The sequence below is a fragment of the Hypanus sabinus genome, chromosome 12, assembly GCF_030144855.1.
Source record: "Hypanus sabinus isolate sHypSab1 chromosome 12, sHypSab1.hap1, whole genome shotgun sequence".
Lineage (NCBI taxonomy): Eukaryota > Metazoa > Chordata > Chondrichthyes > Myliobatiformes > Dasyatidae > Hypanus > Hypanus sabinus.
The window spans coordinates 48,216,735-48,240,591 of NC_082717.1; the positions used below are offsets into that span (position 1 = coordinate 48,216,735).

At 41.1% G+C, this 23,857-nt stretch overlaps 1 protein-coding gene across 1 annotated transcript in view; it reads left to right on the forward strand.

The window, feature by feature from the left end:
- Positions 1-23,558, forward strand: part of marc1 (mitochondrial amidoxime reducing component 1) — a 40,390-nt gene extending 16,832 nt beyond the window's left edge. The window contains exons 4-7 of the mRNA XM_059985896.1: positions 3,565-3,705; positions 6,002-6,063; positions 8,343-8,414; positions 15,492-23,558. Of these exons, the coding sequence (XP_059841879.1) occupies positions 3,565-3,705; positions 6,002-6,063; positions 8,343-8,414; positions 15,492-15,621 (405 nt within the window). The 3' untranslated portion in view covers positions 15,622-23,558. The remainder of the gene's footprint in view (positions 1-3,564; positions 3,706-6,001; positions 6,064-8,342; positions 8,415-15,491) is intronic.
- The last annotated feature ends 299 nt before the right edge of the window (positions 23,559-23,857 follow it).

A 23,857-nucleotide genomic window follows, 5' to 3' on the forward strand; every position in this document is an offset into this window, starting at 1 on the left:
ATATATCGACAGATGGGCTGAAAGGGTTGCCTGACCTATTCCTGCTCCTATGTTCCTGTGCTCTTAGAAACTTGAGAATAAAGGTGATGACCATGAGCTGATTCACTATACAGTTGATTCCAGTTAATTGGGCCATCGACTTACTTGGAACAACCATTAGAGAACAAAATCAAATTGAGAAAATAGCCAGGACTCCCTTCATTTATTTGGGATACTATGCCACTTAATGACCATTGCTGCACAGTTCCTAATTGGCATCAGTTGTGTGCACCTTGTGTGGTTGTTAGACACTAAACCTTGCTTAGATAACCCCACTTGCGTGCTAGTGTTCACAAAGCAGTGATTTTTGTCACTGACAATTGGCGAGCAATAAATAGTAAGAGAATCCAGAACTGTATTGCTCACTGCAGTTCCAAGCATTCAGGCTTGGAGATACCAGAAACGGTCGAGAGTGAACATGAAATGATTTCACTACTTCAACAAGTTAGGGTCTGTGGGAATCTGTAGGTGTTGACAACCATCTTGAATGTTACAATTAAAATGAAGATTTTGAGAATGCAATCACTGAAAGCACTGTTTGAAGTCAGTCCACTATCTGGACTAGGTGTCAGCGCTAATTTTGTTCATTTATAGCCAATCACTGAATAAATTCCTCTGTTGATAACTATTAGGAAATAATACAGTTTTATAGTACTATAATACTATTGATTCTGATCTAATTTATTCTATATTTCATTTAAATAACTAAATGGTAGCTTGTCATTGTCTCGGCCTGAAACGTCGACAGTGCTTCTCCTATAGATGCTGCCTGGCCTGCTGTGTTCCACCAGCATTTTGTGTGTGTTGCTTGTCTTTTTTATACCTTTTTAACTACTTCCATTATATTTTGGCTAATTGAGACAACTACTTAATTGGGCGAATATGTACTGGTCCTGATGTATCCCAATTAACTGGAAACCACTGTATTCGGAAAAAACCCCTTCTCATCCTGGTGAACCCACTCACTGTTTAATATGATAATTTGTCTAAATTAAGTTAAGTTTATCTTGGGGTTGGTGATTTTAGTTAGACTGGATCTGCACTGTACCCAGCAGGATAGCCTTGTGCTACTCAGGGATATGATTGTGTACATGTGGGACACTTGCTTTGCCAGCTTGCACTAAAAGAAGGCCTGTATTGCATGCATTTCCAGATACAGAATGATGGGCAAAGTCACAAAGTACAAGTAGTATTTATAGAGGATATCCATAAACATTTTATGATGTTTAGTAGCTGTGTCCAAATTATAGAAAAAAGGAAGGTTTCACAATCAAATCTGGAGATAGATGTGGCTGCCTCTCTCTGCTCTGTTTCTCTGGTGCTTTCCCTTTCTTCCGTCATCCTTCCCCTTCTCCCTATCCCTTTCTCAATCTGTCTACAAGAAAGCCCCATATCAGAATCTGGTTTATCATAGCTCACATATGTCATGGATGTTTTTTCTGTGGCAGCAGTACAGTGCAATACATAAAATTACTACAGTACCATGCAAAAGCCTTAGGCACTCTAGCTATATATTCTGTATGTACTCTAGAAAGAAAGGATATTGTTATGTTGCTATGGAATATGCCATTCTGATATCATATGCCATTTCACCTGTCCCTTGTATGAAAGTGTGTGGAGAAAATATTCTTTAACTCCAAGACATTCAAGCAAAGAATGGCCTTGAAGTTCTTGTAGGAAAATGGATGGAGGATCTTGTGAAATGGTTCCCCAATTATCAAAAGCCCTCCTATTACTGCGCACTATGAAGCTGGAACCTATATATAAACTCCATGGACTTATCCCATGTGGAATAAAAAAATATATCATGCTGATAGTAATATAAATCTCCTAAGCAAATTGAATGATATACAGTGTCTATAAAAAGTATTCACCCCCTTGGAAGTTTTCATGTTTTATTGTTATACAACATTGAATCACAGTGGATTTAATCTGGCTCTTTTGATACTGATCAGCAGAAAAGGCTCTTTTGTTTCAAAGTGAAAACAAATTTCTACAAATTGGATGAAATTGAATACAATTATTAAACACAAAATAATTGCATAATTTCTCACCCCCTTTAAGTCAGTATTTGGTAGATGCACCTTTGGCAGCAATTACAGCCTTGAGCCCATGCAGATAGGTCTTTATCACCTTCGCACACCTGGACACCGCAATCTTTCCCTATTCCTAACAAAACTGCTCAAGCTCTGTCAGATTGCATGGGGACTGTGAGTGAACAGTCCTTTTCAAGTCCAGCTACAAATTCCCAACTGGATTGAGGTCTGGACTCTGACTTGGCCACTCCAGGACATTGTTGTTTTTAAGCAATTTCTGTGTAGCTTTGGCTTTATGTTTTGGGTCATTGTCTTGCTGGAAAACGAATCTTCTCTCAAGTCGCAGATCTCTTGCAGACTGCATCAGGTTTTCCTCCAGGGATTTCCCTGTATTTCGTGGCATTAATTTTACCCTCTACCTTCACAAGCCTTCCAGGGCCTGCTGCAGTGAAGCATCCCCACAGCGTGATGCAGCCACCAGCATGCTTCACGGCAGGGATGGTGTGTTTTTGATGATGTGCAATGTTAAGTTTATGTCAAACATAGTGCTTAGTCTGATGGCCAAAAAGTTCAATTTTGGTTTAATTAGACCATAGAACCTTCTTCCTGCTGATTTTAGAGTCTGTCATGTGCCTTCTAACAAACGGTAGCTGAGATTTTATGTGAGTTTTTTTTCAACAGTGGCTTTCTCTTTGCCATGCTCCCATAAAGCTGTGACTGGTGAAGCACCCGGGCAACAGTTGTTGTCTGTACAGTCGCTCTCATCTCAGCCACTGAAGCTTGTAACTCCTCCGGAGTTGTCATAGGACCCTTGGTGGCCTCCCTCACTAGTCCCTTTCTTGCACAGTGTCTCAGTTTTTGAGAACGACCTGCTCTAGGCAGACTTACAGCTGTGTCATATTCTTTCCATTTCTTGATGATTAACTGTACTTTTCAGTGACTTGAAAATTTTCTTGTATCCATCTCCTGACTTGTGCTTCTCAGTAACCTTTTTGTGAAGAATGCTGCAGCAGAATAGCATCTAGCTCAATACAAGAAACATTACAAGTGACTAGAATCAACTGGCTTGACTCTGGCCTGTTTGTATGGTGTTTGCCCATTCTTTCATGCCTCTTCACTTTTGCTTTTCTTAAGTCAGTCTTGATAACACTAGTTCCTAGACAGTGGATATAGAGAAGTGGATGCTGCTATTCTGGAATTAAAAATTACAGGTGTCAAAACCCTGGGAAGATACAAATTAATATCTTGATGAATGATGTCCATTAAATGAACCTTTTAAGATATTGTATATATTATTTATTCTTATTGTATGCATTGTTTATATTTGTTGATTTTTGTCATTCATTGAAGAATATTGATGATACACTTCTAATTTGAAAGGTTAATTTGATATAATCCTGTTTGCAAATAAAACTCCAGTATGCCTAATTTAGTTTGTGATTAAAACCTGCATTGAAATAATGTCTGCACTTTGTTTTCCCTGCTGTAGACTGTGTACAATGATCTTAGTTCCTGCATGATGATGTCTGAGGCAACTGTTGAAGATTTTAACACCAAATTGGAGAAAAAGGCTAAGATGGAGACTTTCAGGCCTGTACTGGTAGTGAAGGATTGCAAGCCATATGCCGAGGTAAGAGCTTGTGTCCATTTACAAGGGAATGACAATTAAAATGTAGATGTATTCTGTATTTGATGTAATCGCTATGTTCACTGAACTTGCAGAGAATATAATCATGTGTAAGGTGGATGTTTTGAGGTGATACACAAACCCTTGTATGAAATGTAATGCTCTGACACAGGGATATCAGTCTTGCCTTTGAGTCAGAAAATGAAAAATGAATTTCAATTTATATACTTGGAGACCAGAAGGCAATATTCAAGCTTGTGTTTCAGTGTTCTGTATTTCATTTGAGCTCCAAAGGAGCTCTGTACTAAGAACTTGTAGCTTTTATTTACATGCAAACATTTCCATGTGTCACTGAAGAAAAGCAGGAGTGTCTACCTGGTGTCATTGCCAATTTTTTGTCAAAGCACCATCTCGATCATTTGGGGGTTAATTTTCAGATTATCTGTTTGTTAACCTATTGCCTTTTAAGTACATAATTTGGCTCCTGTGTTTCTTATATTTCAAAAGTGCAGCATTCTTTGTTGCATTCTGAGGATCAGAAAAGTGAAGAATCACATAGGAATAAACTATCTTTTTCTGGAACAAGCTATGCAGACATACCCCTTCCTCTGTTATGAATAAGAATAATATCAACTTGGCGCAGAACTCAACGACTGAGCTAAACTAGTTCAAAGCAGCCAATTCCCAAAGGATTATTACCATATTCTGTATCCTGTTATTGTGTATAGTTTGATTAAAATTTCCAATAAGTTAATTTTAATATCTAATGCGTGGCAGGTATCCATTGAGCATGTGAATGACTGGAAGATTATGAATAGTTTTGCTCAACAATCCTCCATTTTTTAAACTCCATTTAGTTTTAAGTTTAAGCAATACATTAAAAAAAATCTTATTGACATAATGTTAAATATTGTTTATTTGAAGCCATTGGTTGGATTTGTGCTGTTGCTTCTTAAATATTTTATAAATCTAGTGGACAGTTAATTTTTGAATGTTATAGTTATGTTTTCCTACTTAGTCCTTACATCCCATTTCCCCAAAACTGCTGTTCTAAAATAGCTCATTTTCAAATTTGACAGATGATGTGCACTTGGAAATGCAATTAATGATAAAGATAGCACAGATTTTGAATGACATAGCCAGAAATAAGACAAATGAGGTGTGACATAGAGAGTTGTGAATGAATTCATTTGATGGGAAGAATGAAAGCAATCTGAACTCAGTGGTCCTGTTTTAAAGAGGACACAGGACAGTGGAAGCCTCGTGTGTATGTACAATAATATTTGGGGTTGTCGCATGAGGTGTAAACAGTTAAAAAAAGGTTTTATAAGTAAATAGCAAAGCAAGGAAATTGTGCTAAAACTTATCCTATTTAGACTTCACTGAAGTGTTTTGCTCCATTTTTGTGCATTACACTTTAGGAAATATGTTGAGGTCCTGGCAAGGGTGCAGAGGAGATTTACTACAATGGAACTATATGGACTACATGGTGTGACAATGATATTATTATGTACATTTTACACTATTTAAGAACAGTTGTCTTTAGTAAAGGATATGGAGCTCTGAACATCTAATACTTGCAACATCATTAACATAACCCCCAGGTACTACTGCTACCAGAGATGGTTTTACAGAGAGAGGGAGGAGTCATGGATCTTGTCCTTTTAAATGGAAATTGTAAATGGATTTTTAGAAAGAAGGCTTTTGATCAAGAAGTATAGAATGAGGAGCATAAATAGTATAAAACTTCCCAAAGGAATTTTTAAACATTAAAATACATGTAATGCAAAGAGTAAAGAACAGCAAAGAACAACTGTTTGGACAGATTTCTCAAAAGAGCAGGCACTGGTTTCCTTTTGTGCTGCATCATTCTGTGATTCCTTATGGAAGTGAGGATGTTAAACCTGTGGAATGGAATGTACTTCCATATTAGCTGTGAATTGCGATTACAATAATTACCCACTCTGAAGGGAGTGGGGGGATATGTATGCTGCACAAGAGGAGGACATTTAGTATAAATTAGTATATAGATTGCCAACACATTGTGGGCCAAATGGCCTTTTTAGTGTTCTATGTCCTACATGGTAGTTTCTTTGCTAATAGACAGCTACGCTCAGTAAAGTCACATAGCATTAATGAATGAGCTGATTGTACAGATTTCCTTGTATACAAAATGAAAGAAGGATCTTCAGCTATATTCATAGATGTACATAGATATCAATGTAAGACAATGAAGTGAAGCTTTGACCTGCTCTATAAAAGTTCCTTTACACTTAATTTCTATGTTTTTGAATTTTAGGATACTTGGAAAGGAGTACAGATTGGGACTGCAAAGTTGTATCGTACAATGTCTTGCACTAGGTAGGTTCTCAGCTATTTTAAAGTTGGCAGTGGCCTATGGAACTTGTGGGAGGATAAAGGTAGATGCACTGAGCTCAATATGAGGAACTGCACAGTGATAGCCAATGAATTATTAACTTCTGTGTCACTTCTCTCCTCTTGAATACATGCATCATTTAGTTGATCCTGTGTCTCACCAATCTTTTATGCTGGATATTGATACTGTTTTACTCATGTTTGGAACGAGCTTTTATTTGCCTATCCCTAATGCTGTTGTAATTCTTATGATGAGGGCACTAGCACAGAGCCTTTAGGGAACGAGTCCCAAGATTTTGAGCTGGAGATGACAACGAAGTCACAGTATTCTTTCAGTGCATGAGTTGGAGGGGAGCCTGTTGGTTTTGGCGAGTCTGTGTCTCTTTTGCCTTTGTATTTACAGATAGTAGGAATCATGGGTCAGGAGGATGCTGTTGAAAAAATTTTGGTGTGCTTTTAGAACATAGAATACTACAGCACCATACAGCCCCTTTAGTCCATGATGTCGTGCTGATCTTCTAACTTAATCTAACTCTTCCCACCTATATGGGCTCCACTCTTCTGTCATCAATGTACCTATCTAAGATTTTGTTAAATGTTTTTAGTGTATCTGCTTCTACCACTACCCCTGGCAGAGCATTCCAAACACTCACCCAGACTGTGTTTTAAAAAAAAATCTCTGGCTATGGCTATCCACTCGATCTATACCTCTTATCATCTTGTACACTTCTACTGAGCCGTCTCTCATTCTCCTTCACTCTAAAGAGAATGGGATTTTGTGGCAATGCTTGCTACATCCACGATGCACTGATGATGGAGAGAGATTGTATTGAACAGGCTGTCTTGTCCTGGATGCTGTAAAACTTACTGATTATTTAAGTTGTTACTGCAGTCTTTCCAGCAAGTAGAGGGACTCCCGATGTGCCTTCCAGGTGGCTGGAAGGATATGGGAAGTGAAGAGGTGATTCTTTTGCCACACAACATCTACTCACTGCTGCGTTATGTTAAATTAGCCAGGTTCAAAATACATCTAATAGCCAAAACCATACACCGTTATACACCCAGGCCATGATGATCTGCACAAATAACAATTTTGAAAGACTCAATTTCAAGGACGTTACAACCCATGCTCTCAGTAGCATTTATTTATTTATTTTTAAATTATTTGTACAATTTGTCTGCTTTTGCACGTTGGTTGTTCATCAGCTTTATTTATAGCTTTTTTCATAAATTTGATTGTATTTCTTTATTTTCCTGTAAATGCCTGAAAGGAAATGAATCTCAAGGTAGTATATGGTGGCATAAACGTTCTTTGGTCTATCTGCTGCCCATTACACCGCTGGCATTTAGGGAAGCAATGAAGGTCCTCCATCTACTGTCAATCATCTTAAGTCCTGGGTTGAGACTTGGGAATACCATCACACTCCGATGTAGAAGGATTCTTCATTGCTGTTTCCGCAGCAGTTTTGTTTTACCAGTCAGGGTTGTTAGTCCTGAGCTGAACCCTGGAAGCTCGAGGACCAGTGGACCACCCTTAGTCTGGCCTCTACCCTTTGACCTGTTTGGCAAGGGGTGACCCTACCAAGAGCCAAAGCATAAAGCCCTGACTCCAGCCAATATAGCTCTCCAGGTCATTGCGGCACACAAGCCTCCAAACCCAGTGATAAGTTTATGGTCCTCTTGGAGGATGTTCTTTGATAATAAATTTGACTTTGACTTTTGAACAATTTAACTCCTTCAACGCAACACCACTGTTAAATTTACCATCAACATACTGAAAGCCACAAGCAGTAAAAATTGTTCCCTTTGCTTATGGTATGTATAGCAGAAAAGGTTGATGTTTATTGCTCAACTTTACTACCCTTGAAAAGGTAGCTTCAAGTCATTGCAGGAATTGTGGTGAAGGTATTTACCACTTTTTCAGAGCACTTTCAGGATTTTGATCCAATACCTCAATGAAAGAACTGCAATGCATTTAAAACTTAAAACCATATGTAAAACTTGCAGGAAAATTTGGTAAATGACATTCTTCTAAAATGGACCTGACACTATGGAAGGAAATCCTGCTTGATATTGAATCTAACTCATTAACACACCGCTTGTCACACAATGTGATAGCAGGTATCTTTTGTCTGAAGGTGAGTCCTTGTTACCACAAGGACTGAATAGTGATAACTTCAACAGTACACTTTGTCATTGCACTTACCTCTCGACATCACTAAAATATTTCATGCTTTAATGTTTTTAAATTATTTTCTCTTTAGGTGTATTTTCACAACAGTGGATCCAGATACAGGAATTATAAACAGGAAAGAACCACTCGAGACTCTCAAGAGGTATATGTAAAAATAAGCTAATGCAATCACTGATGTAATGAAGTGCAAAGCTCCCAGATGTCCCATTGGGTAATTGACAGTTGTGGCTGATTATGTGGTTGGTTCTGAGTCAGCTGTTCTTATTTACCTTTAGAGCTAGGTTCAGTAAGTCCAATATTTGGCCAAAACATTTGGGCAAATCAAAATCTCAGTTTTGTTTTGTTTTCCAGACAACCCAGCAAGTGTGCAAACATCTTTGGAGTTATCTCTACATCTTACAACAGTTCATATTTCAGCTGGGCATGTACCGTGAAACCGTTTTGTTCTCCATCGATATGAAATCATTAGGTTGCTCTCAGGGTGTGTTTAACATGCCATCTGCTTTGGTACTGAGTGAAAAGGTGCAATAGTGTCACCTTTTCTTGATCCGGGCATCACACAGGAATTATTTTTGCTGCCAGCGGCATGTGGTGCTGAGCTCATAGCTCCTTGCCAGCAGTGTGGGCAGTGTTATCCAGCACAGAAGAGTCAGATCATTGATCCAGAAGTATTACCTACTTCTATTGGGATATTTGACACGAGCTTGGTAACTGGTGATGCTAATGGGATTTATATTTGTAAATGTTGAAGGATAGGCAAAGTAACAAATTCTGTTGACACTGTTAGGGTTAACATAATTACAGTGGTTTCCGGTAATTGGGTTAATTGGTTAATTGGGGAATTTGGGTTAATTGGGATAACTTTTAAAGAATAAAAACGTATCAGGAAAATAACTAGGATTCCCTTCATTTATTTGGGACACAATGCCACTTAATTGGGGCACGAGACTTGCCAAACAGTTTCTAACCAGTGTCAGGTGTGCACATGTGTGGTCGCTAGACACTGCTCTGTGCTTATACTGAACTGTTGTTAAATGGCATCAGTCATGTGTGGTTGTGTTAACAGATCAGTGATTTTTGTCACTGATAGTTGGCAAGGAATAAGCAGTAGGACAATTCAGAACTGTTTTTCTCACTGTGGTTTCAAGCATTCCAGCTTGGAGATGCCAGAAACAGTTGGGAGTGAAAATGAAATGACTCCACTACTTCAAGTTATGAACTTCTGAAGAATCAGATATCCTCTGATTCCACACATTACTACCACGTGGTGAGCGCCCTTGACCAGGAGACAGCTACCCAGGTTGCGGATTTCATACAGTCGCCCCTGGAAGAAGGCAAATATGAAGCATTCAAAGCGCTGCTCATTGGGACCTTTGGCCTCTCACGGCGTGAGCGGGGTGCCCGCCTGCTTCACCTGGCCGGTTTGGGAGACAGACTGCCGTCAGCATTGATGAACGAGATGCTGGCCCTGGCTGACGGACACAAGCACTGCCTCATGTTCGAGCAAGCGTTCCTAGAGCAACTGCCCGAGGACATACATCTGCTGCTGGCCGACGCAGATTTCAGCGACCCCCGGAAGGTAGCGGCCCAGGCAGACATGCTGTGGAAAGCCAAGAGGGAGAGCGTGGCGTCCATCGGTAAGATTACCAGGCCATCCGCCCAACAGCGGACCAGACCAGGCCCGGCAGGGGGGTGAACACAACACAGAGACGGGAGTGAGGAGGACAGTAAACAGTGGTGTTTCTACCACCAGTGATGGGGCACAAAAGCCCACTGTTGTCGCCCGCCCTGCCAGGGCCAGGGCCAGCTGCCGCTAATGACTATGGCGGCTGGCCACCAGGACAGTCTCTTGTACGTCTGGGACAAACAGTCAGGACGCCGCTTCTTGGTCAACACTGGAGCGGAGATCAGCGTCTTGCCCCCGACGGGGTACGACACTCACAACAGGAAGCCAGGACCCACCCTGAGGGCCGCAAATGGCAGCACGATACGGACCTACGGCACCCGCACAGTGCAGCTGCAGTTCGGCGCCAGCCAGTTCACGTGGGACTTCACGCTGGCCGCTGTGGCCCAACCACTCTTGGGGGTGGACTTCTTGCGAGCTCACAGCCTGCTGGTCGACTTGCAAGGGAAAAGACTGGTACATGCTGAGACTTTCCAGATGTTCTCCCTGGGTGAAGCCAAGTTGCCGGCCCCACACCTGGACTCCATCACGCTGTCGGACAACGAATTCACCAGAATCCTGGCGGACTTTCCATCGATTCTGGCACCGCAGTTCACGGCAGCCATGCCCAGACAAGGGGTACAGCACCACATCCCGACCCAGGGACCACCCCTCCACGCCCGCGCATGAAGGCTCCCCCCGGAAAAGCTCCGCCTGGCGAAGGAGGAGTTCAAGAGGTTGTAGGGATTGGGGATCGTACGGAGGTCCGACAGCCCATGGGCCTCCCCCCCTGCACATGGTGCCCAAAGCAGCCGGGGGTTGGAGACCATGCAGCGACTACCACAGACTGAACGAGGCTACAACTCCAGACCGCTACCCTGTGCCGCACATACAGAACTTTGCAGCAAACCTGCACGGGGCAAGAATCTTTTCCAAAGTAGACCTCGTCCGGGGATACCATCAAATCCCGGTGCACCCTGAAGATCTCCCCAAAACAGCTCTCATCACCCCATTCGGCCTGTTCGAGTTCCTCCAAATGCCATTCGGCCTGAAGAATGCCGCACAGATGTCCAGCGGCTAATGGATGCAGTGCGACGCGGCCTGGACTTTGTGTTCATCTATTTGGACGACATCCTTATAGCCAGCAGTTGTCGTCAGGAGCATCTGTCCCACCTCCGCCAGCTCTACTCCCGCCTGAGTGATTTTGGCCTCACGATCAACCCGGCCAAATGCCAGTTCGGTCTCAATACCATCAACTTCCTGGGCCACAGGATTACCAAAGACGGGGCAACACCTCTGCCTGCCAATGTAGACGCCATCCGCCACTTTGCCCGGCCCAACTCGGTCAAAGGCCTGCAGGAGTTCGTTGGTATGGTGAACTTCTACCACCGTTTCCTCCCCTCAGCAGCCCGTATCATGCGCCCTTTGTACACCCTGATGTCGGGTAAAGGCAAGGCCATTACTTGGGACGAGGAGGCTGCGGCCACTTTTGTTAAAGCCAAAGAAGCCTTGGCAGATGCCACGATGCTGGTGCACCCCAGAACAGACGTTCCGACTGCACTCACGGTGGACACATCCAACACAGCAGTTGGTGGGGTGCTGGAGCAGCTCATCGAGGGGCGCTGGCAACCTCTGGCATTCTTCAGCAAGCACCTACGACCACCCAAATTCAAGTACAGTGCTTTCAACTGGGAGCTGTTGGCACTGTATCTGGCAATCCGGCATTTCAGGTACTTCTTAGAAGTTCACATTCACGGACCACAAACTGTTGACCTTCGCGTCCACGAAGGTGTCTGATCCCTGGTCGGCTCGCCAGCAGCGACATCTGTCCTACGTCTCCGAGTACACGACAGACATCCAGCATGTCTCGGGAAAGGACAGCGTCGTGGCGGACGCACTCTCCAGACCAACTGTCCAGGCCATGTCCCTGGGGGTGGACTATGCAGCACTGGCGGAGGCGCAGCAGGCAGACGACGAGATGCTCAGCTACAGGACCACAGTCTCGGGTTTGCAGCTGCAGGATTTTCTCGTAGGCCCAGGTGAGAGGACCCTCCTGTGCAACATGACTACCGGCCAACCTCGCCCCATTGTCCCGACAGCCTGGAGGCGGCGGGTTTTTGACTCCATACACGGTTTAGTGCATCCATCTATCAGGACAACCGTCCGGCTGGTCTCCAGCAAGTTTGCGTGGCACGGACATCGCAAGCAGGTCAGTGAATGGGCCAGAACATGCGCACAGTGCCAAACAGCCAAGGTGCAGCGGCACACTAAAGCCCCACCGCAGCAGTTCGAACTCACCTACCAGAGGTTCGACCACATTCATGTGGATATCGTGGGCCCCCTACCAGTGTCCCAAGGAGTGCGGTACCTCCTAACTATGGTAGACCGGTTCACGAGGTGGCCAGAGGCGGTCCCACTCACCAACACATCTGCTGATTTCTGTGCCAAGCACTGTTCGCAACCTGGGTAGCACGCTTCGGGGTACCGGCCCACATTACCTCCGACAGAGGCGCCCAGTTCACCTCCAGCCTGTGGTCGGCTGTGGCCAGTCTGTTGGGAACGCAGCTACACCACACAACTGCCTCAACCCACAGTCGAACAGACTAGTGGAACGCTTCCACCGTCACTTGAAGTCGGCTCTCATGGCCCGCCTGAGTGGACCTAACTGGGTGGACGAGCTTCCCTGGGTCCTGCTTGGAATTCGTACAGCGCCCAATGAGGATCTGCACGCCTCGTCGGCCGAGTTGGTGTACGGCGCACCCCTGGCCATCCCGTGAGAGTTCATACCAGCCCCAAGGGGGCAAGAGGAAGAACCCGCAGCAGTCCTGGACAGACTACGTGAGAGGCTTGGCAACCTGACCCCCGTACCAACTTCAAAGCACGGACGGACCCCGACTCATGTACCCAAAGACCTGCAGGACTGTAAGTTTGTGTTTATACGAAGGGGCGGACACCAGGCACCGCTAAAACGGCCGTACGAGGGGCCGTTCAAGGTGATCAACAGCAACGGGTCCATGTACGTTCTGGACATTAGGGGGAAAGAGGAGGTTTTCACGGTGGACCGACTCAAACCAGCCCATGTGGACTTGGTGCAGCCGGCCGAGGTTCAGGCACCGCGGCGCAGAGGCAGACCTCCCAAACAGAGTCCGACCCAGACTGAGGACATTGGGGGGTGTATTGCCGGTTCTGGGGGGGGGGGGTTACATTGTGACCCACTTTCTGCGCAGGCGAACCAGCTCACAAATAGCTAGTGCGCGGGTGGAGACTTTGGTAATGCACCTCTGATGTCATTTCCGCTTGGAGAGGGCGGGCGTTAGGGATTAAATGCCAGCGCCGCGAAGTTTGAATAAACTAGTCTCGAAACGACTTACTGACTGCGTGTTGTTATTTCAGCGCTGTGTGTAACACATCGCTACAGTATTATCTATGTCTGTGTAATGCAACAATCAGAAATACCTTGTTGCTGTGACAGTCACAATGGTATTAGCCTGCCATCTACAGCACAACTGAAGTATTGCATTGTGAGATGAAAAAAGAAACCTATGACTAATAAATAAGGCCCTCTGGAAACTGTAAAAATGAATACATTGCAAATCCCAAAATATCTGACTTTAACTACAAAGCACCAATTACTTCAGAAGGTTTTGCTCTCCCTCTCAACTCCCTGGGGCTTACATGATAAAGAGGAGTGGTTCACCAGTTCACTTGCTAACTTGTAAATTAGTTCATTGTTGTCACATGTATTGAGGAGCAGTGAAAAACTCTTGCATGCCATACGTGCAGATCTCTTCATTACAACAGTGCATTGAAGTAGTATAAAGGAAAAAAAATAAGAAATTATAGTTCAAAAGTTACCAAAAAAGTACAGTGCAGGTAGACAATGAGATGAAAGACCACAACAAGGTAGGTGGTGATATTAAGAGTCCATTTTATCATAATAGGAGACTGTTTAATGATCTTTCAACAGTAGACAGAAGCTGCCCTTGATCCTACTGTTATGTGCTTCCAGGCCTTTGTATCTTCACAGTGGGGAAGAGAGAATGCACAGGGTGGATGTGGTCTTTGATTTTGTTGCCTGCTTTACTGAGGCTGTGACGTATAGACAGGGTCCATGGAGGGGAGGTTGGTTCCGTACCTTGCCGGTTACCTTCCTAATAGCTTCTTGTACCTGTAGATTGGTTTCATTGTATAAGCTCACCTCCGTTCCTTTGAGCATTCATCAATTTCTCTGTATTATAACAAATGCACTGTTTTATTTGCACTCCAAAGTGGATGACCTCATAGTCAATCAAACTTGCTTCCTTATAAACTTACAAATAAGGTGTCTTGCTGTCACGTCCATTAGTATGGATTCTAGCCTTCAGTTTGATATTCTCTATTTCTTCCTTTTTCTTAACTAGTGGGGTAACATTTGCTACCTTCTAGTGCCTTAGTAACCATTCCAGAATTTGTAGAACCTTGAAAGATGATAACTCGAGCTTTCATTATCCCTAAAGCTACCTCTTTGGGATCAAGATCAACAGCTCCTTGGGATTTATCAGATTCACCAATATCATTTAGTGCTATTTTTGACAGATATTTAATTCCTTCAGTTCCTTACTCTTGCTGGATCCTTGGTTCTTTAAAGTTTCTGACAGTTATTTGTGTCTTCCCTGATGATAGGACATAAATTATTTATTTAACTTCTCTGTCATTTAATTGTTGTGTTGTTCAGTCATTAAGGCTACTCCAACTCTTTATAATCTCATGGAGCATAGGGTCCACTGAGTTTTCGTGGCAAGATACGGAAGTAGATGGCCAGGCCTTTCTTCCGCACAGATTTTGCTGCTGCCCAGGTTGGGACCCAGCTGGGTTTGAACTCAGGACCATCTGCCTTGAAGTCCAGTGCTGATGCCACTACACCACCAGCTGGCCCATTTAATTACTCCTTATTATAAATTATTTAATATCTACCTGTAAGGGACCTGTAGTTGGCCAAGTTGGTCCTTTTTTTTACATTCAGCCCGAGTGTCTATCCATTCAGTCTGAGAAGTCAGTCTCATCTGAGTCTGCAGCAGATCCCTCAAACCAGACTATCTCCACCTCTGCACTGGAGCAGTGAACCACAGTGCACTAAGGGATGTGACTTGAGAGAATAATTACCAAGCTAAAATGGTCCAGAGACATGATTAAGGAATATGACTTAAATGTTTCACAAAGTAAAATGAGCATTTATGTAGCTTAAGTGATTTCTCCTCTTACAAGCAAATAGAACCATGATTAATAGGAATAAATAATTTTTCAGAAGCTTGTTGTCTTCATTAGTTGCAGTTAGTTCACTTTGAGGTAGGTTCCACAATTCAGTAAGGGCTTTATACCTTCATTATTGTTCTTGAAATAAACGTTTTATAAATCAGTTCTTGTAACAGATGCTCAGAGGGCCTCCTCTGTTTACTCTAATTGAGCCTTGATGAATTTTGCCTCTGTCTAAATGTGAATGTTAAGTTATTCTTTGTTTTAACATGGCATGATTTGTTTTTTGTCCATGTCAGCAACTCATTGTATTTCTCCTCCCAGATATCGCCAGTGTGACCCAGCTGAGAAACATATTTACAAGTCCCAGCCCATTTTTGGTTCGCACTATGGAATTGACAAAGCAGGAGTGATTCGAGTCGGCGACCCTGTGTATATGATTGTTGAAAAGTAGGAGTGCAGATTGAAAGACTGTTATATCTCTTGTAAAATTATTACATGTTTAATGTATTTCCTTTTGGTAACACTAGTTTGTAAGATTCATAAACTGAAGACTTAAAACCAGATTTTTCACCTGCAATCTACCTTACTTGACAGGTAAGGCTTCTTCTTTTAAAAAAAATTGAAGATCGAATTATATGAAACATGTTATAAAGTTCTATTGGCATGAAGTATTTAAATCTGCCTTGTAAAATATCAATGCATATTGTTGGTATATTTTTCATGAAAATAATTTATTAGAAATTATTTTGGATATTAGAACTATTATTGTGTGTTGCAGAAAGAGATTTAATCAAAAACTAATCCCAAAGTGGAATCAGATACTCACAATGTGATACTTGTTTAGTCATTGGATGGATAGATGTAGTGGTTTCAATGGACGTGCCAGTCATGTTCTGACATTGGATGAAATCTGCTTGCGTGAGGTTGTTCAAGTCAGAAGCAGAGTCCACCAGAATAGAGAGGTCTCTTTCTGCATGGCCAGCCTTGAACAATCCATGACCCCCAACATCCAGCTGTAGGTTGATTCATTTTACTCACTCTGGCATCCCTTGCAGCAGCTAAATTTCATACCAACCCCACGCATTCCCCAAACGTACCATCATCAGCTTCGCTAACTGAACACCTTGAGTATACTCTCACTAACTGATCACAATCAACCCCCTAACACTTAAAGTCTGTCCTGTTTATCCACTACTCCACTTCCCTGCCTCTTTCAATGACAGACCCCTCCCAATGCCCAATATGTTGTATATGGCAAAACATGTTTTGCTTCCTTCTGACTCATTCCCTTACCATCATTGAGCACCAGCTCAACATAAGGCTCAGAACAACGTTTAGACTACCTTTAACCATCTGAATTTTGAAACAGTTGGTAAAGGCATATGTACTGTATAGTAGCTTTGGTGTGATGTACTCTACCTTGGAAGAAAGAGCACAAAACATTGTAGTTACTATAGGAGTGTTTATTGCAAATGGAACACAAGGTGTTAAAGATCCGTTTGGGGAACTGGCTTAAAGAATTGACCAAGCACATTAAAGTGAAGTAACCAATCAAGCCACTGTCTCCTTAACTTATTAGGTCAATGACTGATCTCAGTCAATATCAACTCCACTTCCTATCATGGTAAAAATAAATTGTTTTTCCAACCCTTTGTGTTGCCTGCTTATGTGCCAGAATCCAGAACAGCTGAGAATGATTTTGGTAGTATAACGGAGTAATGTTTCCATAATTTTAAAAGAAGAAGTGAAAATAGCCAATGTAATGATATTTAGGACAGTAGAGCCCTTTTGCTGAATTTATTACCTAAAGATGCTCCTTTATTGCATGAAGAAACCTGAACTTCTAATGATTTTCACAGAGAGTCCATGTCTGCTGCTGCAGGTGGTTTACATAGATTCTTTGCTCCATCTATTTTCCCTAATGGATATTGTATTTTTAAACTGCCATTCAGTGATTCCAGCGGTCAGTTAATTTCAGTAATTTATTTTTCCCGAGAGTCAATGTTGGATGTACTCACTGACTGTACTCAGGACTAGACAAACAACTCATGGCAGTGGTTAATTGGGAAATAAACCACATTTTTAAAATTGAAATTGCATAAGCTCTTCGGTTTTTCACTCTCCTGTACCTCTGCTATTAATTCCTTCCGGGATGAGTGTGCTCTTGGTCCTAATTCCAAAGCTTGTAAATCATTTTGTATATTTTGTAATTTGGAGAGAAAGGTAGGATTGAATCAATGCATGGTTTTAGAATCGCATTTAAATTTTATAGTACAATGCAATAACAGAAATAAATTTGGGAAATACATGATACAGATATTTTCTTTGAAGAGGTTGTTACGTAGTTAAACAGCTTAGGACAGTGCTGTTATTTGTGTTCGGTGTTTAGTAACATACTGCTCTGGTTAATAGTTTTGGAAAAAATATCGTGTTTAGTTTGTGAACACCTTGCTGCTCTGAGCGTAACCTTTCAAGTTCTAAACTTGATTATGGAAGCTTAGACACGAATCCCCATTCCTAAAGAAATTCATGAATCCATTTTTAAATCTACTGGTTCTATCAAAACTCTACCATCCATTAAAAAAGCTCACATTTCCCCTTTGCTCCTGTTACACTAAGGAAAGATGTAACTTCAAAATCACTGAAGTGATGTTGCCATAGGTAGCAATGGTTTATTTGTTTTTCTTGCCCAATATGACATTTACTGATTTTATTAATGTTCTTCTTACCAAATTCCCCAGATCAGTTCCATGCTGTGTAACCTCAGGAATACTTAATGAGATTGTGTCATTTACTGCTGTGTTCCTCTGTGCTTTTTATTATTTTCATTACATTCCTCTGTTTTTGAAGTTCTTTCTGTCTTGTTCCTGGAGCATTGCATTCCTTCAGACTGTGCTCTTCACAAATCTTAATTGTGTTTTTTTTAACTGTTCTGTTCTGTCCTCAGAACTGGTCCTTGGGTGAAATTGGTCTTTGATTGCTGCAGACAAAGAACGAAAAGTAAAATCAGATGGCTCGTAAAATATATGCCATTTAATTCTTCACTGCTTGGCACTGTTGCCAAAGACCATTTTATATCTAACAACTTTATGACCACAAACTTCAAAGGATTCCTAATTTAACTTCTCTTATTATTCCCAATTCACTACATCGGAGCCAGTTGAATATTGTTTTTCACTTGCAGGTTCCCTTATTTATCATTTTAAAAAATACACATGGAATTCTTTAATAATCTCTGAACACATTATAACCCGTTATGTTCCAGTCTCTGCCAAGCAGAATAAAATTTTCCACAATTACAATTAAGACTAGAGAATTGACTTGTCTTATGATCTCCTGTATCTGTACAAGTAGGTTGTTTAGTCTGGAAGAATTTCCTTTTACACATTTTTTAAGCTGAAGGTCATCTTTACTGCGGCTGTTCTTGTGACCATTATGAGGGAAACTCCACTGAGTAGCACTTTCTCATAAAAGTCATGAACAACAGGGTTTAAACTGCTCAAACAGTTCACACTGAGGAGTCATCTTCTTTTCTGGATTTTATCACAGTCTTGAGTGAAGGGAAAGTAGATGTACCCACTATCGTATCTAATCTATTATTCCTTAGTGTCCAGCTGTGGTCTGCTTCAGGAAAGACCTGAAGATACATTAGAGCACAAGTTATCCTGGTCTGTTTCTGTGCAATTATTGTCATAGAGTCATAGAACACTGTAGCACAGAAACAGGCCTTTTAGCCTGAGCTATTAATCTGCCTAGCCCCATCGATCTGCACCCTGATCTTAGCCCTCCATACCCATCCCTTCCATCTACATATCCAAATTTCTCTTAAATATTGAATCAACCCCTCATGCATTACTTGTGGTGGCAGCTCATTCCATTCTCTCACCATCACATGAGTGAATAAGACAATAATTTTATATACTTCTAGCAAATCTCCCCTCAATCTTCTATGTTCTAGGGGATAAAGTATTAACCTATTCAACCTTTCCCTGTAACTCAGGTCCTCAGGTTCCGGCAACATTCTTGCAAATTTTTTCTGCACTCTTTCAATCTTAATTACGTCTTTCCTGTTGGTAGGTGACTAAAATTGAACACAATACTCCAAATTAAGTCTTGTCAATGTCTTGTACAATTTCAATGCAACATCCCAACAATTGAACCCAGATAATTGATTTTTGAAGGCCAATGTGCTAAAAGCTTTCTTTACAATCCTATCTATATGTGGTGCCACTTGCAATGAATTTATGACTCTGTATTCCCAGGTCCCTCTATTCTATTACACTCTTCAGTACTCACTGTGTAAGACCTTGGCAGTACAAAGTACAACACCTCACACTAGTCTGTATTAAGTTGTATTTGCCATTATTTAACCCATTTTTCCAGCTGGTCTAGATCCCACTGCGAACTTCCAAAATCTTCCTCACTGTCCAGTACATTCCCAATCTTGGTGTCACTCACAGATTTGCTGATCCTGTTTACCACATATCATCCAGATAATAATATAGATGACAAACAAAAATGGACCCAGCACCAATCCCTGTGGCACACCTCTAGCCACAGGCCTTCAGTCAGAGAGGCAATCACCTACAACGCTCTCAGGCTTCTTCTGCGAAGCCAGTGTCTGATCCAATTTACTACCTCATCTTGAATTCAAAGGACTGAACTTTCTTGACCATTCTCCCATGCAGGATCATGTCATAGGCCTTGCTAAAGTCCATGTAGACAATATCCACTGCCTTGCCTTCATCAGCTTTCCTGGTAACTTCCTTAAAGAACTCTATAAGATTGGTTGGTCATTACTTACCATGCACAAAGCCATGTTGACTATCCCTAATCCATCTCTGTCCATCCAAATACTTATATATCTGGTCTCTTAGAATACCTTCCAATAACTTTCCCGCTACTGATGTCAGGCTCACTGGCCTTTAAATTCCTGGCTTACTCCTAGAGCCTTTCTTAAACAACAGAACAGTGTTAGCTATCCTCCAGTCCTCTGGCGCCTCACATGTGGCCAAGTATCTATTTTAAGTATCTCTGCTAGGGCCCCGGTAATTTTTGCACTAGCCTCACATAGGGCCCAAGGGAACACATTGTCAGGCCCTGGGGATTTATCCACCAACTTGCTTCAAGACAGCAAGCACCTCCACCTCTGTAATCTGTATAGGGGTCATGACCTTGTTGTTGCATTGCCTCGTATCTGAAGGCTTGGTGTCCGTCTCCCCAGAAAGTACAATGAAAAAAATCCGTTGAAGAACTCGCCCATCTCATCAGCTCCACACATTGATTACCATTCTGATCTTTAAGAGGACCAATTTCTACTTGGTCCAAGTAAAAATGTGGGAACCTCAGCTCCTGTAGGGTTACATCACTGAAAAGACAAGGTCCATATTACTTCTGTCTGGCCAATGTGAAAATTTGTTTTAAAAGGATTTGCAAATTGTTAAATAAAATTGCATCTTTGACTAATTATCAGTCATTGTAAAATTAAATAATTTGATATTCTGCACAAATCTGCATCCCGATGCCACATGAGACAGTCATCCAATTAATGTATATATTTAAAACAATGTAAGTGCATCCAGCTTATGCTTTTCTGTCCCTCAAAGCTGATAGATTGGAATACAGGCGGGATGAGCACAGAACCTGACATCCCGATTCTAAATGACTGCAGGCAAAAATTGAGGGAAATTTTGTTATGACATTTTCTTTTTTCATTTGTTAATCTGTTAACTAGTTACATCTACAATCCTAAAATTATTTTATGCAATCAAACTTCATAGACGTCTCATTCCTTCAGCACTAGGTCCATGCGAAATACAAACGCTCAACGAGCTCTAGTCAACCACAGAATTTCTATTTGTCATTTTGCTCTGCAGTGTAACTACAATTTAACTACAATATCAACAGGACAACATAAATTATTAACTTTGAAGGTTTTGAACCCCTATCATACCTTTATAATCATATGGATAAAATATTTTCAAATCTTGTGTGGTACTTTTAAATTGAGAAATTGTGGATAGCATAGAAGACTGGCAATGAATACAATGGGATATAGATCAGTTGCAGGAATGGATAGAGGAAAGGCAGATGGAGGTTAACCCAGCTAAATGTGAAGTGTTGCACCTTGGTAGGCCAAGTGAAAGAGACAGTACACTGTTAAGGACAAGATCCTTAACAATGTTGAAGAGTAGAGGGATCTTGGGGTCCAAGTTCATAGCCCCTTGAAAGTGGCTACACAGGTTGATAGAGTGGTTAAGTAGGGATATGGCATGATTTATTAGTCAAGGCATTGAGTTCAAATGTCAAGAAGTTATATTGTAGCTTTATAAAACTCCAGTTCGGCTACATCTGGAGTATTCCATATAGTTCTGGTCATGATGTCAAGGCTTTAGAGAGGATGCTGAAGTTTTACCAGGATTAGAGGCATGTACTATAATGAAAGGCTGAACAAACTTGGATTGTTTTCTTTGGAGTGACAGAGGCTGAGGGGAGATCTGGTAAAGGTTTATAAGGTTATGAGAGCTAGAGTAGGCAGACAATATCATTTTCCAAGGGCTGAAATATCTAATATAAGATGGCATGCATTTAAGTTGAGATGGGGGCAATTCCAAAGGAGATGTGAAGGGCAAGTTTTTTTTTAAAGCACAGAGCTGTGGGTGCCTGGAATGCACTGCTTTGGGGTGGTGGTAAGAGGCAGAGACATTAAAGACTTTTAAGGGATGTTTAGATAGGCACATGAATATGAAGAAAATGGAAGGATATGGACACTGTGTAGGCAGAAGAGATTAGTTTAGCTGGCCTTTTGATTACTAACTTAATTGGTTTGGCACAACATTGTGGGCCAAGGAACCTATTCCTGTGCTCTATGTTTTACATGGAGATGGAAAGCAGTGGAACATCGTGATTAGTGTGGACTGTTCTGAGGGATGTTACAGAGACTGCAGTTTCATTATATATAGTATTGCTATGAGATCTTGCGTGGATCTCAGCTTTAGCATATTACAGTATAAAACACAAATATAACCCATCTTAATCTAATTTTATTTTTCTTATTGATGCATAGCCAGACTGAATTGCTCTATATTATACTATAAAGTTACCTAGAATCTCTTATCTTAGCATGTTCCAATGTAATGCGATATACTTTATCAAGTCCCATTATAGCGGTGCTGTACTGTAGAATATTACAGCATTGCAGTGTACAGCTGGATGTGACTCATAACTGAATTTTATCTTACTGTAAATCAATGTGTAATTGCTAGACATTATGATGTGGGACTGTATGCTATGAAAAATTGTTTAACTATTCTGTAAGGCATACAGCTATTAGTTCCATCTGTGGCTCAGTTAGTAGCACTGTCACCTCTGAGGTTGAAGGTTATGTGTTCAGGTCTCACTCCAGAGAACTGAACACAAAATAACTATGCTGATTTGCCAGAGGAGTGCACAGGAAGTGCTGTACTGAAGGAGGTGCTGTCTGACTGATGAAATATTAAACTGAGGCCATGTCTGCTTTATCATCTGCACATAAAAATCCCATTATTTTAAATTGAAATAGAGAAGAGAAATATATTTACAGTACTCAGCATTATTAAAACAGATTATTTGGCCTAAATGACTTGTTGGAGCATGGTGTCTGCAAATAAGCTTTCATGTTTCCTACATTACAACAGTAACCATACTTTAAAAGCCTTTAATTGATGAAAAGTGCTTTGGGATGTTTTGCAATGGATGTGAAAGGCTGCAATTGTGAATCTGTTTTGAATGGTATTTGCTGTTGATTTTGAGAATTATGTTAAAGCTATTAATATTAATATAATAACAATGAAGACATGAAAAGCAAAGTTTTCTGACAAGAAAGGTAGCATTATCTGCAAAAGCAATCTGCAGATTGTAATATTTTTAGTAAAAACAAGCAGTTTTTCAGATGTCAAGTTTTAAAACACTGTAGAGGACACTGAATAATAGTAAGATGATGCTTTTTATTATCTATAATCTACCCTCATTAGTAAATACCATTTATTCTATAACTGTACATGTACATCTAGTTTCTTGTGACACTGCTTGGTTCCTAGCACATTTCTCCACAAGCCTTTATTAAATTTCTAGTTTCAAATAAAAATGTTGCTGATGTGTCTGGTTTCTATTTTTAAATACTTTAAGTGTAATAGATTTGAAAAGAATTAGGTTGTGTTTTTATGCTATATGAGAAATAAAAACCAAAGTTGTGTGGCTCACTGAAATCATGAGAGTTTGTAGATCTCATTGTTATTGAATAAGCAAGCAGCATTAAAAATAAATTGTATTTATATGATCATAAAGGTTCCATTGCTTTTTATCCAACTCCACTATTTATTCCAAACTTTACATTAAGCCCCTTAGTATTTGTCAATGTGAATAACCTCAGGTACAAATAACCTTTATTGCTTCAAATTTGGTTGCCTCTAAGTCTGCTGTTGTCATTCTTTAGTCTTTCTGATAATACATGACCTGTCATCTTTTGTTAGGAAGTTGCTTCTCTGGACATGAGTGACATGTACATCTTGTTGGGTAGTGAGTGCAGTAGGTAATTACTGTCAACATTTCTGTAAGTAGGTCGGAATGACAATTCTGTAAAATTATTTCGTACAATACATAAACATCTGCTAAAAATTAAGGGAATCTTGTAATTTTTAGTTTGTGTT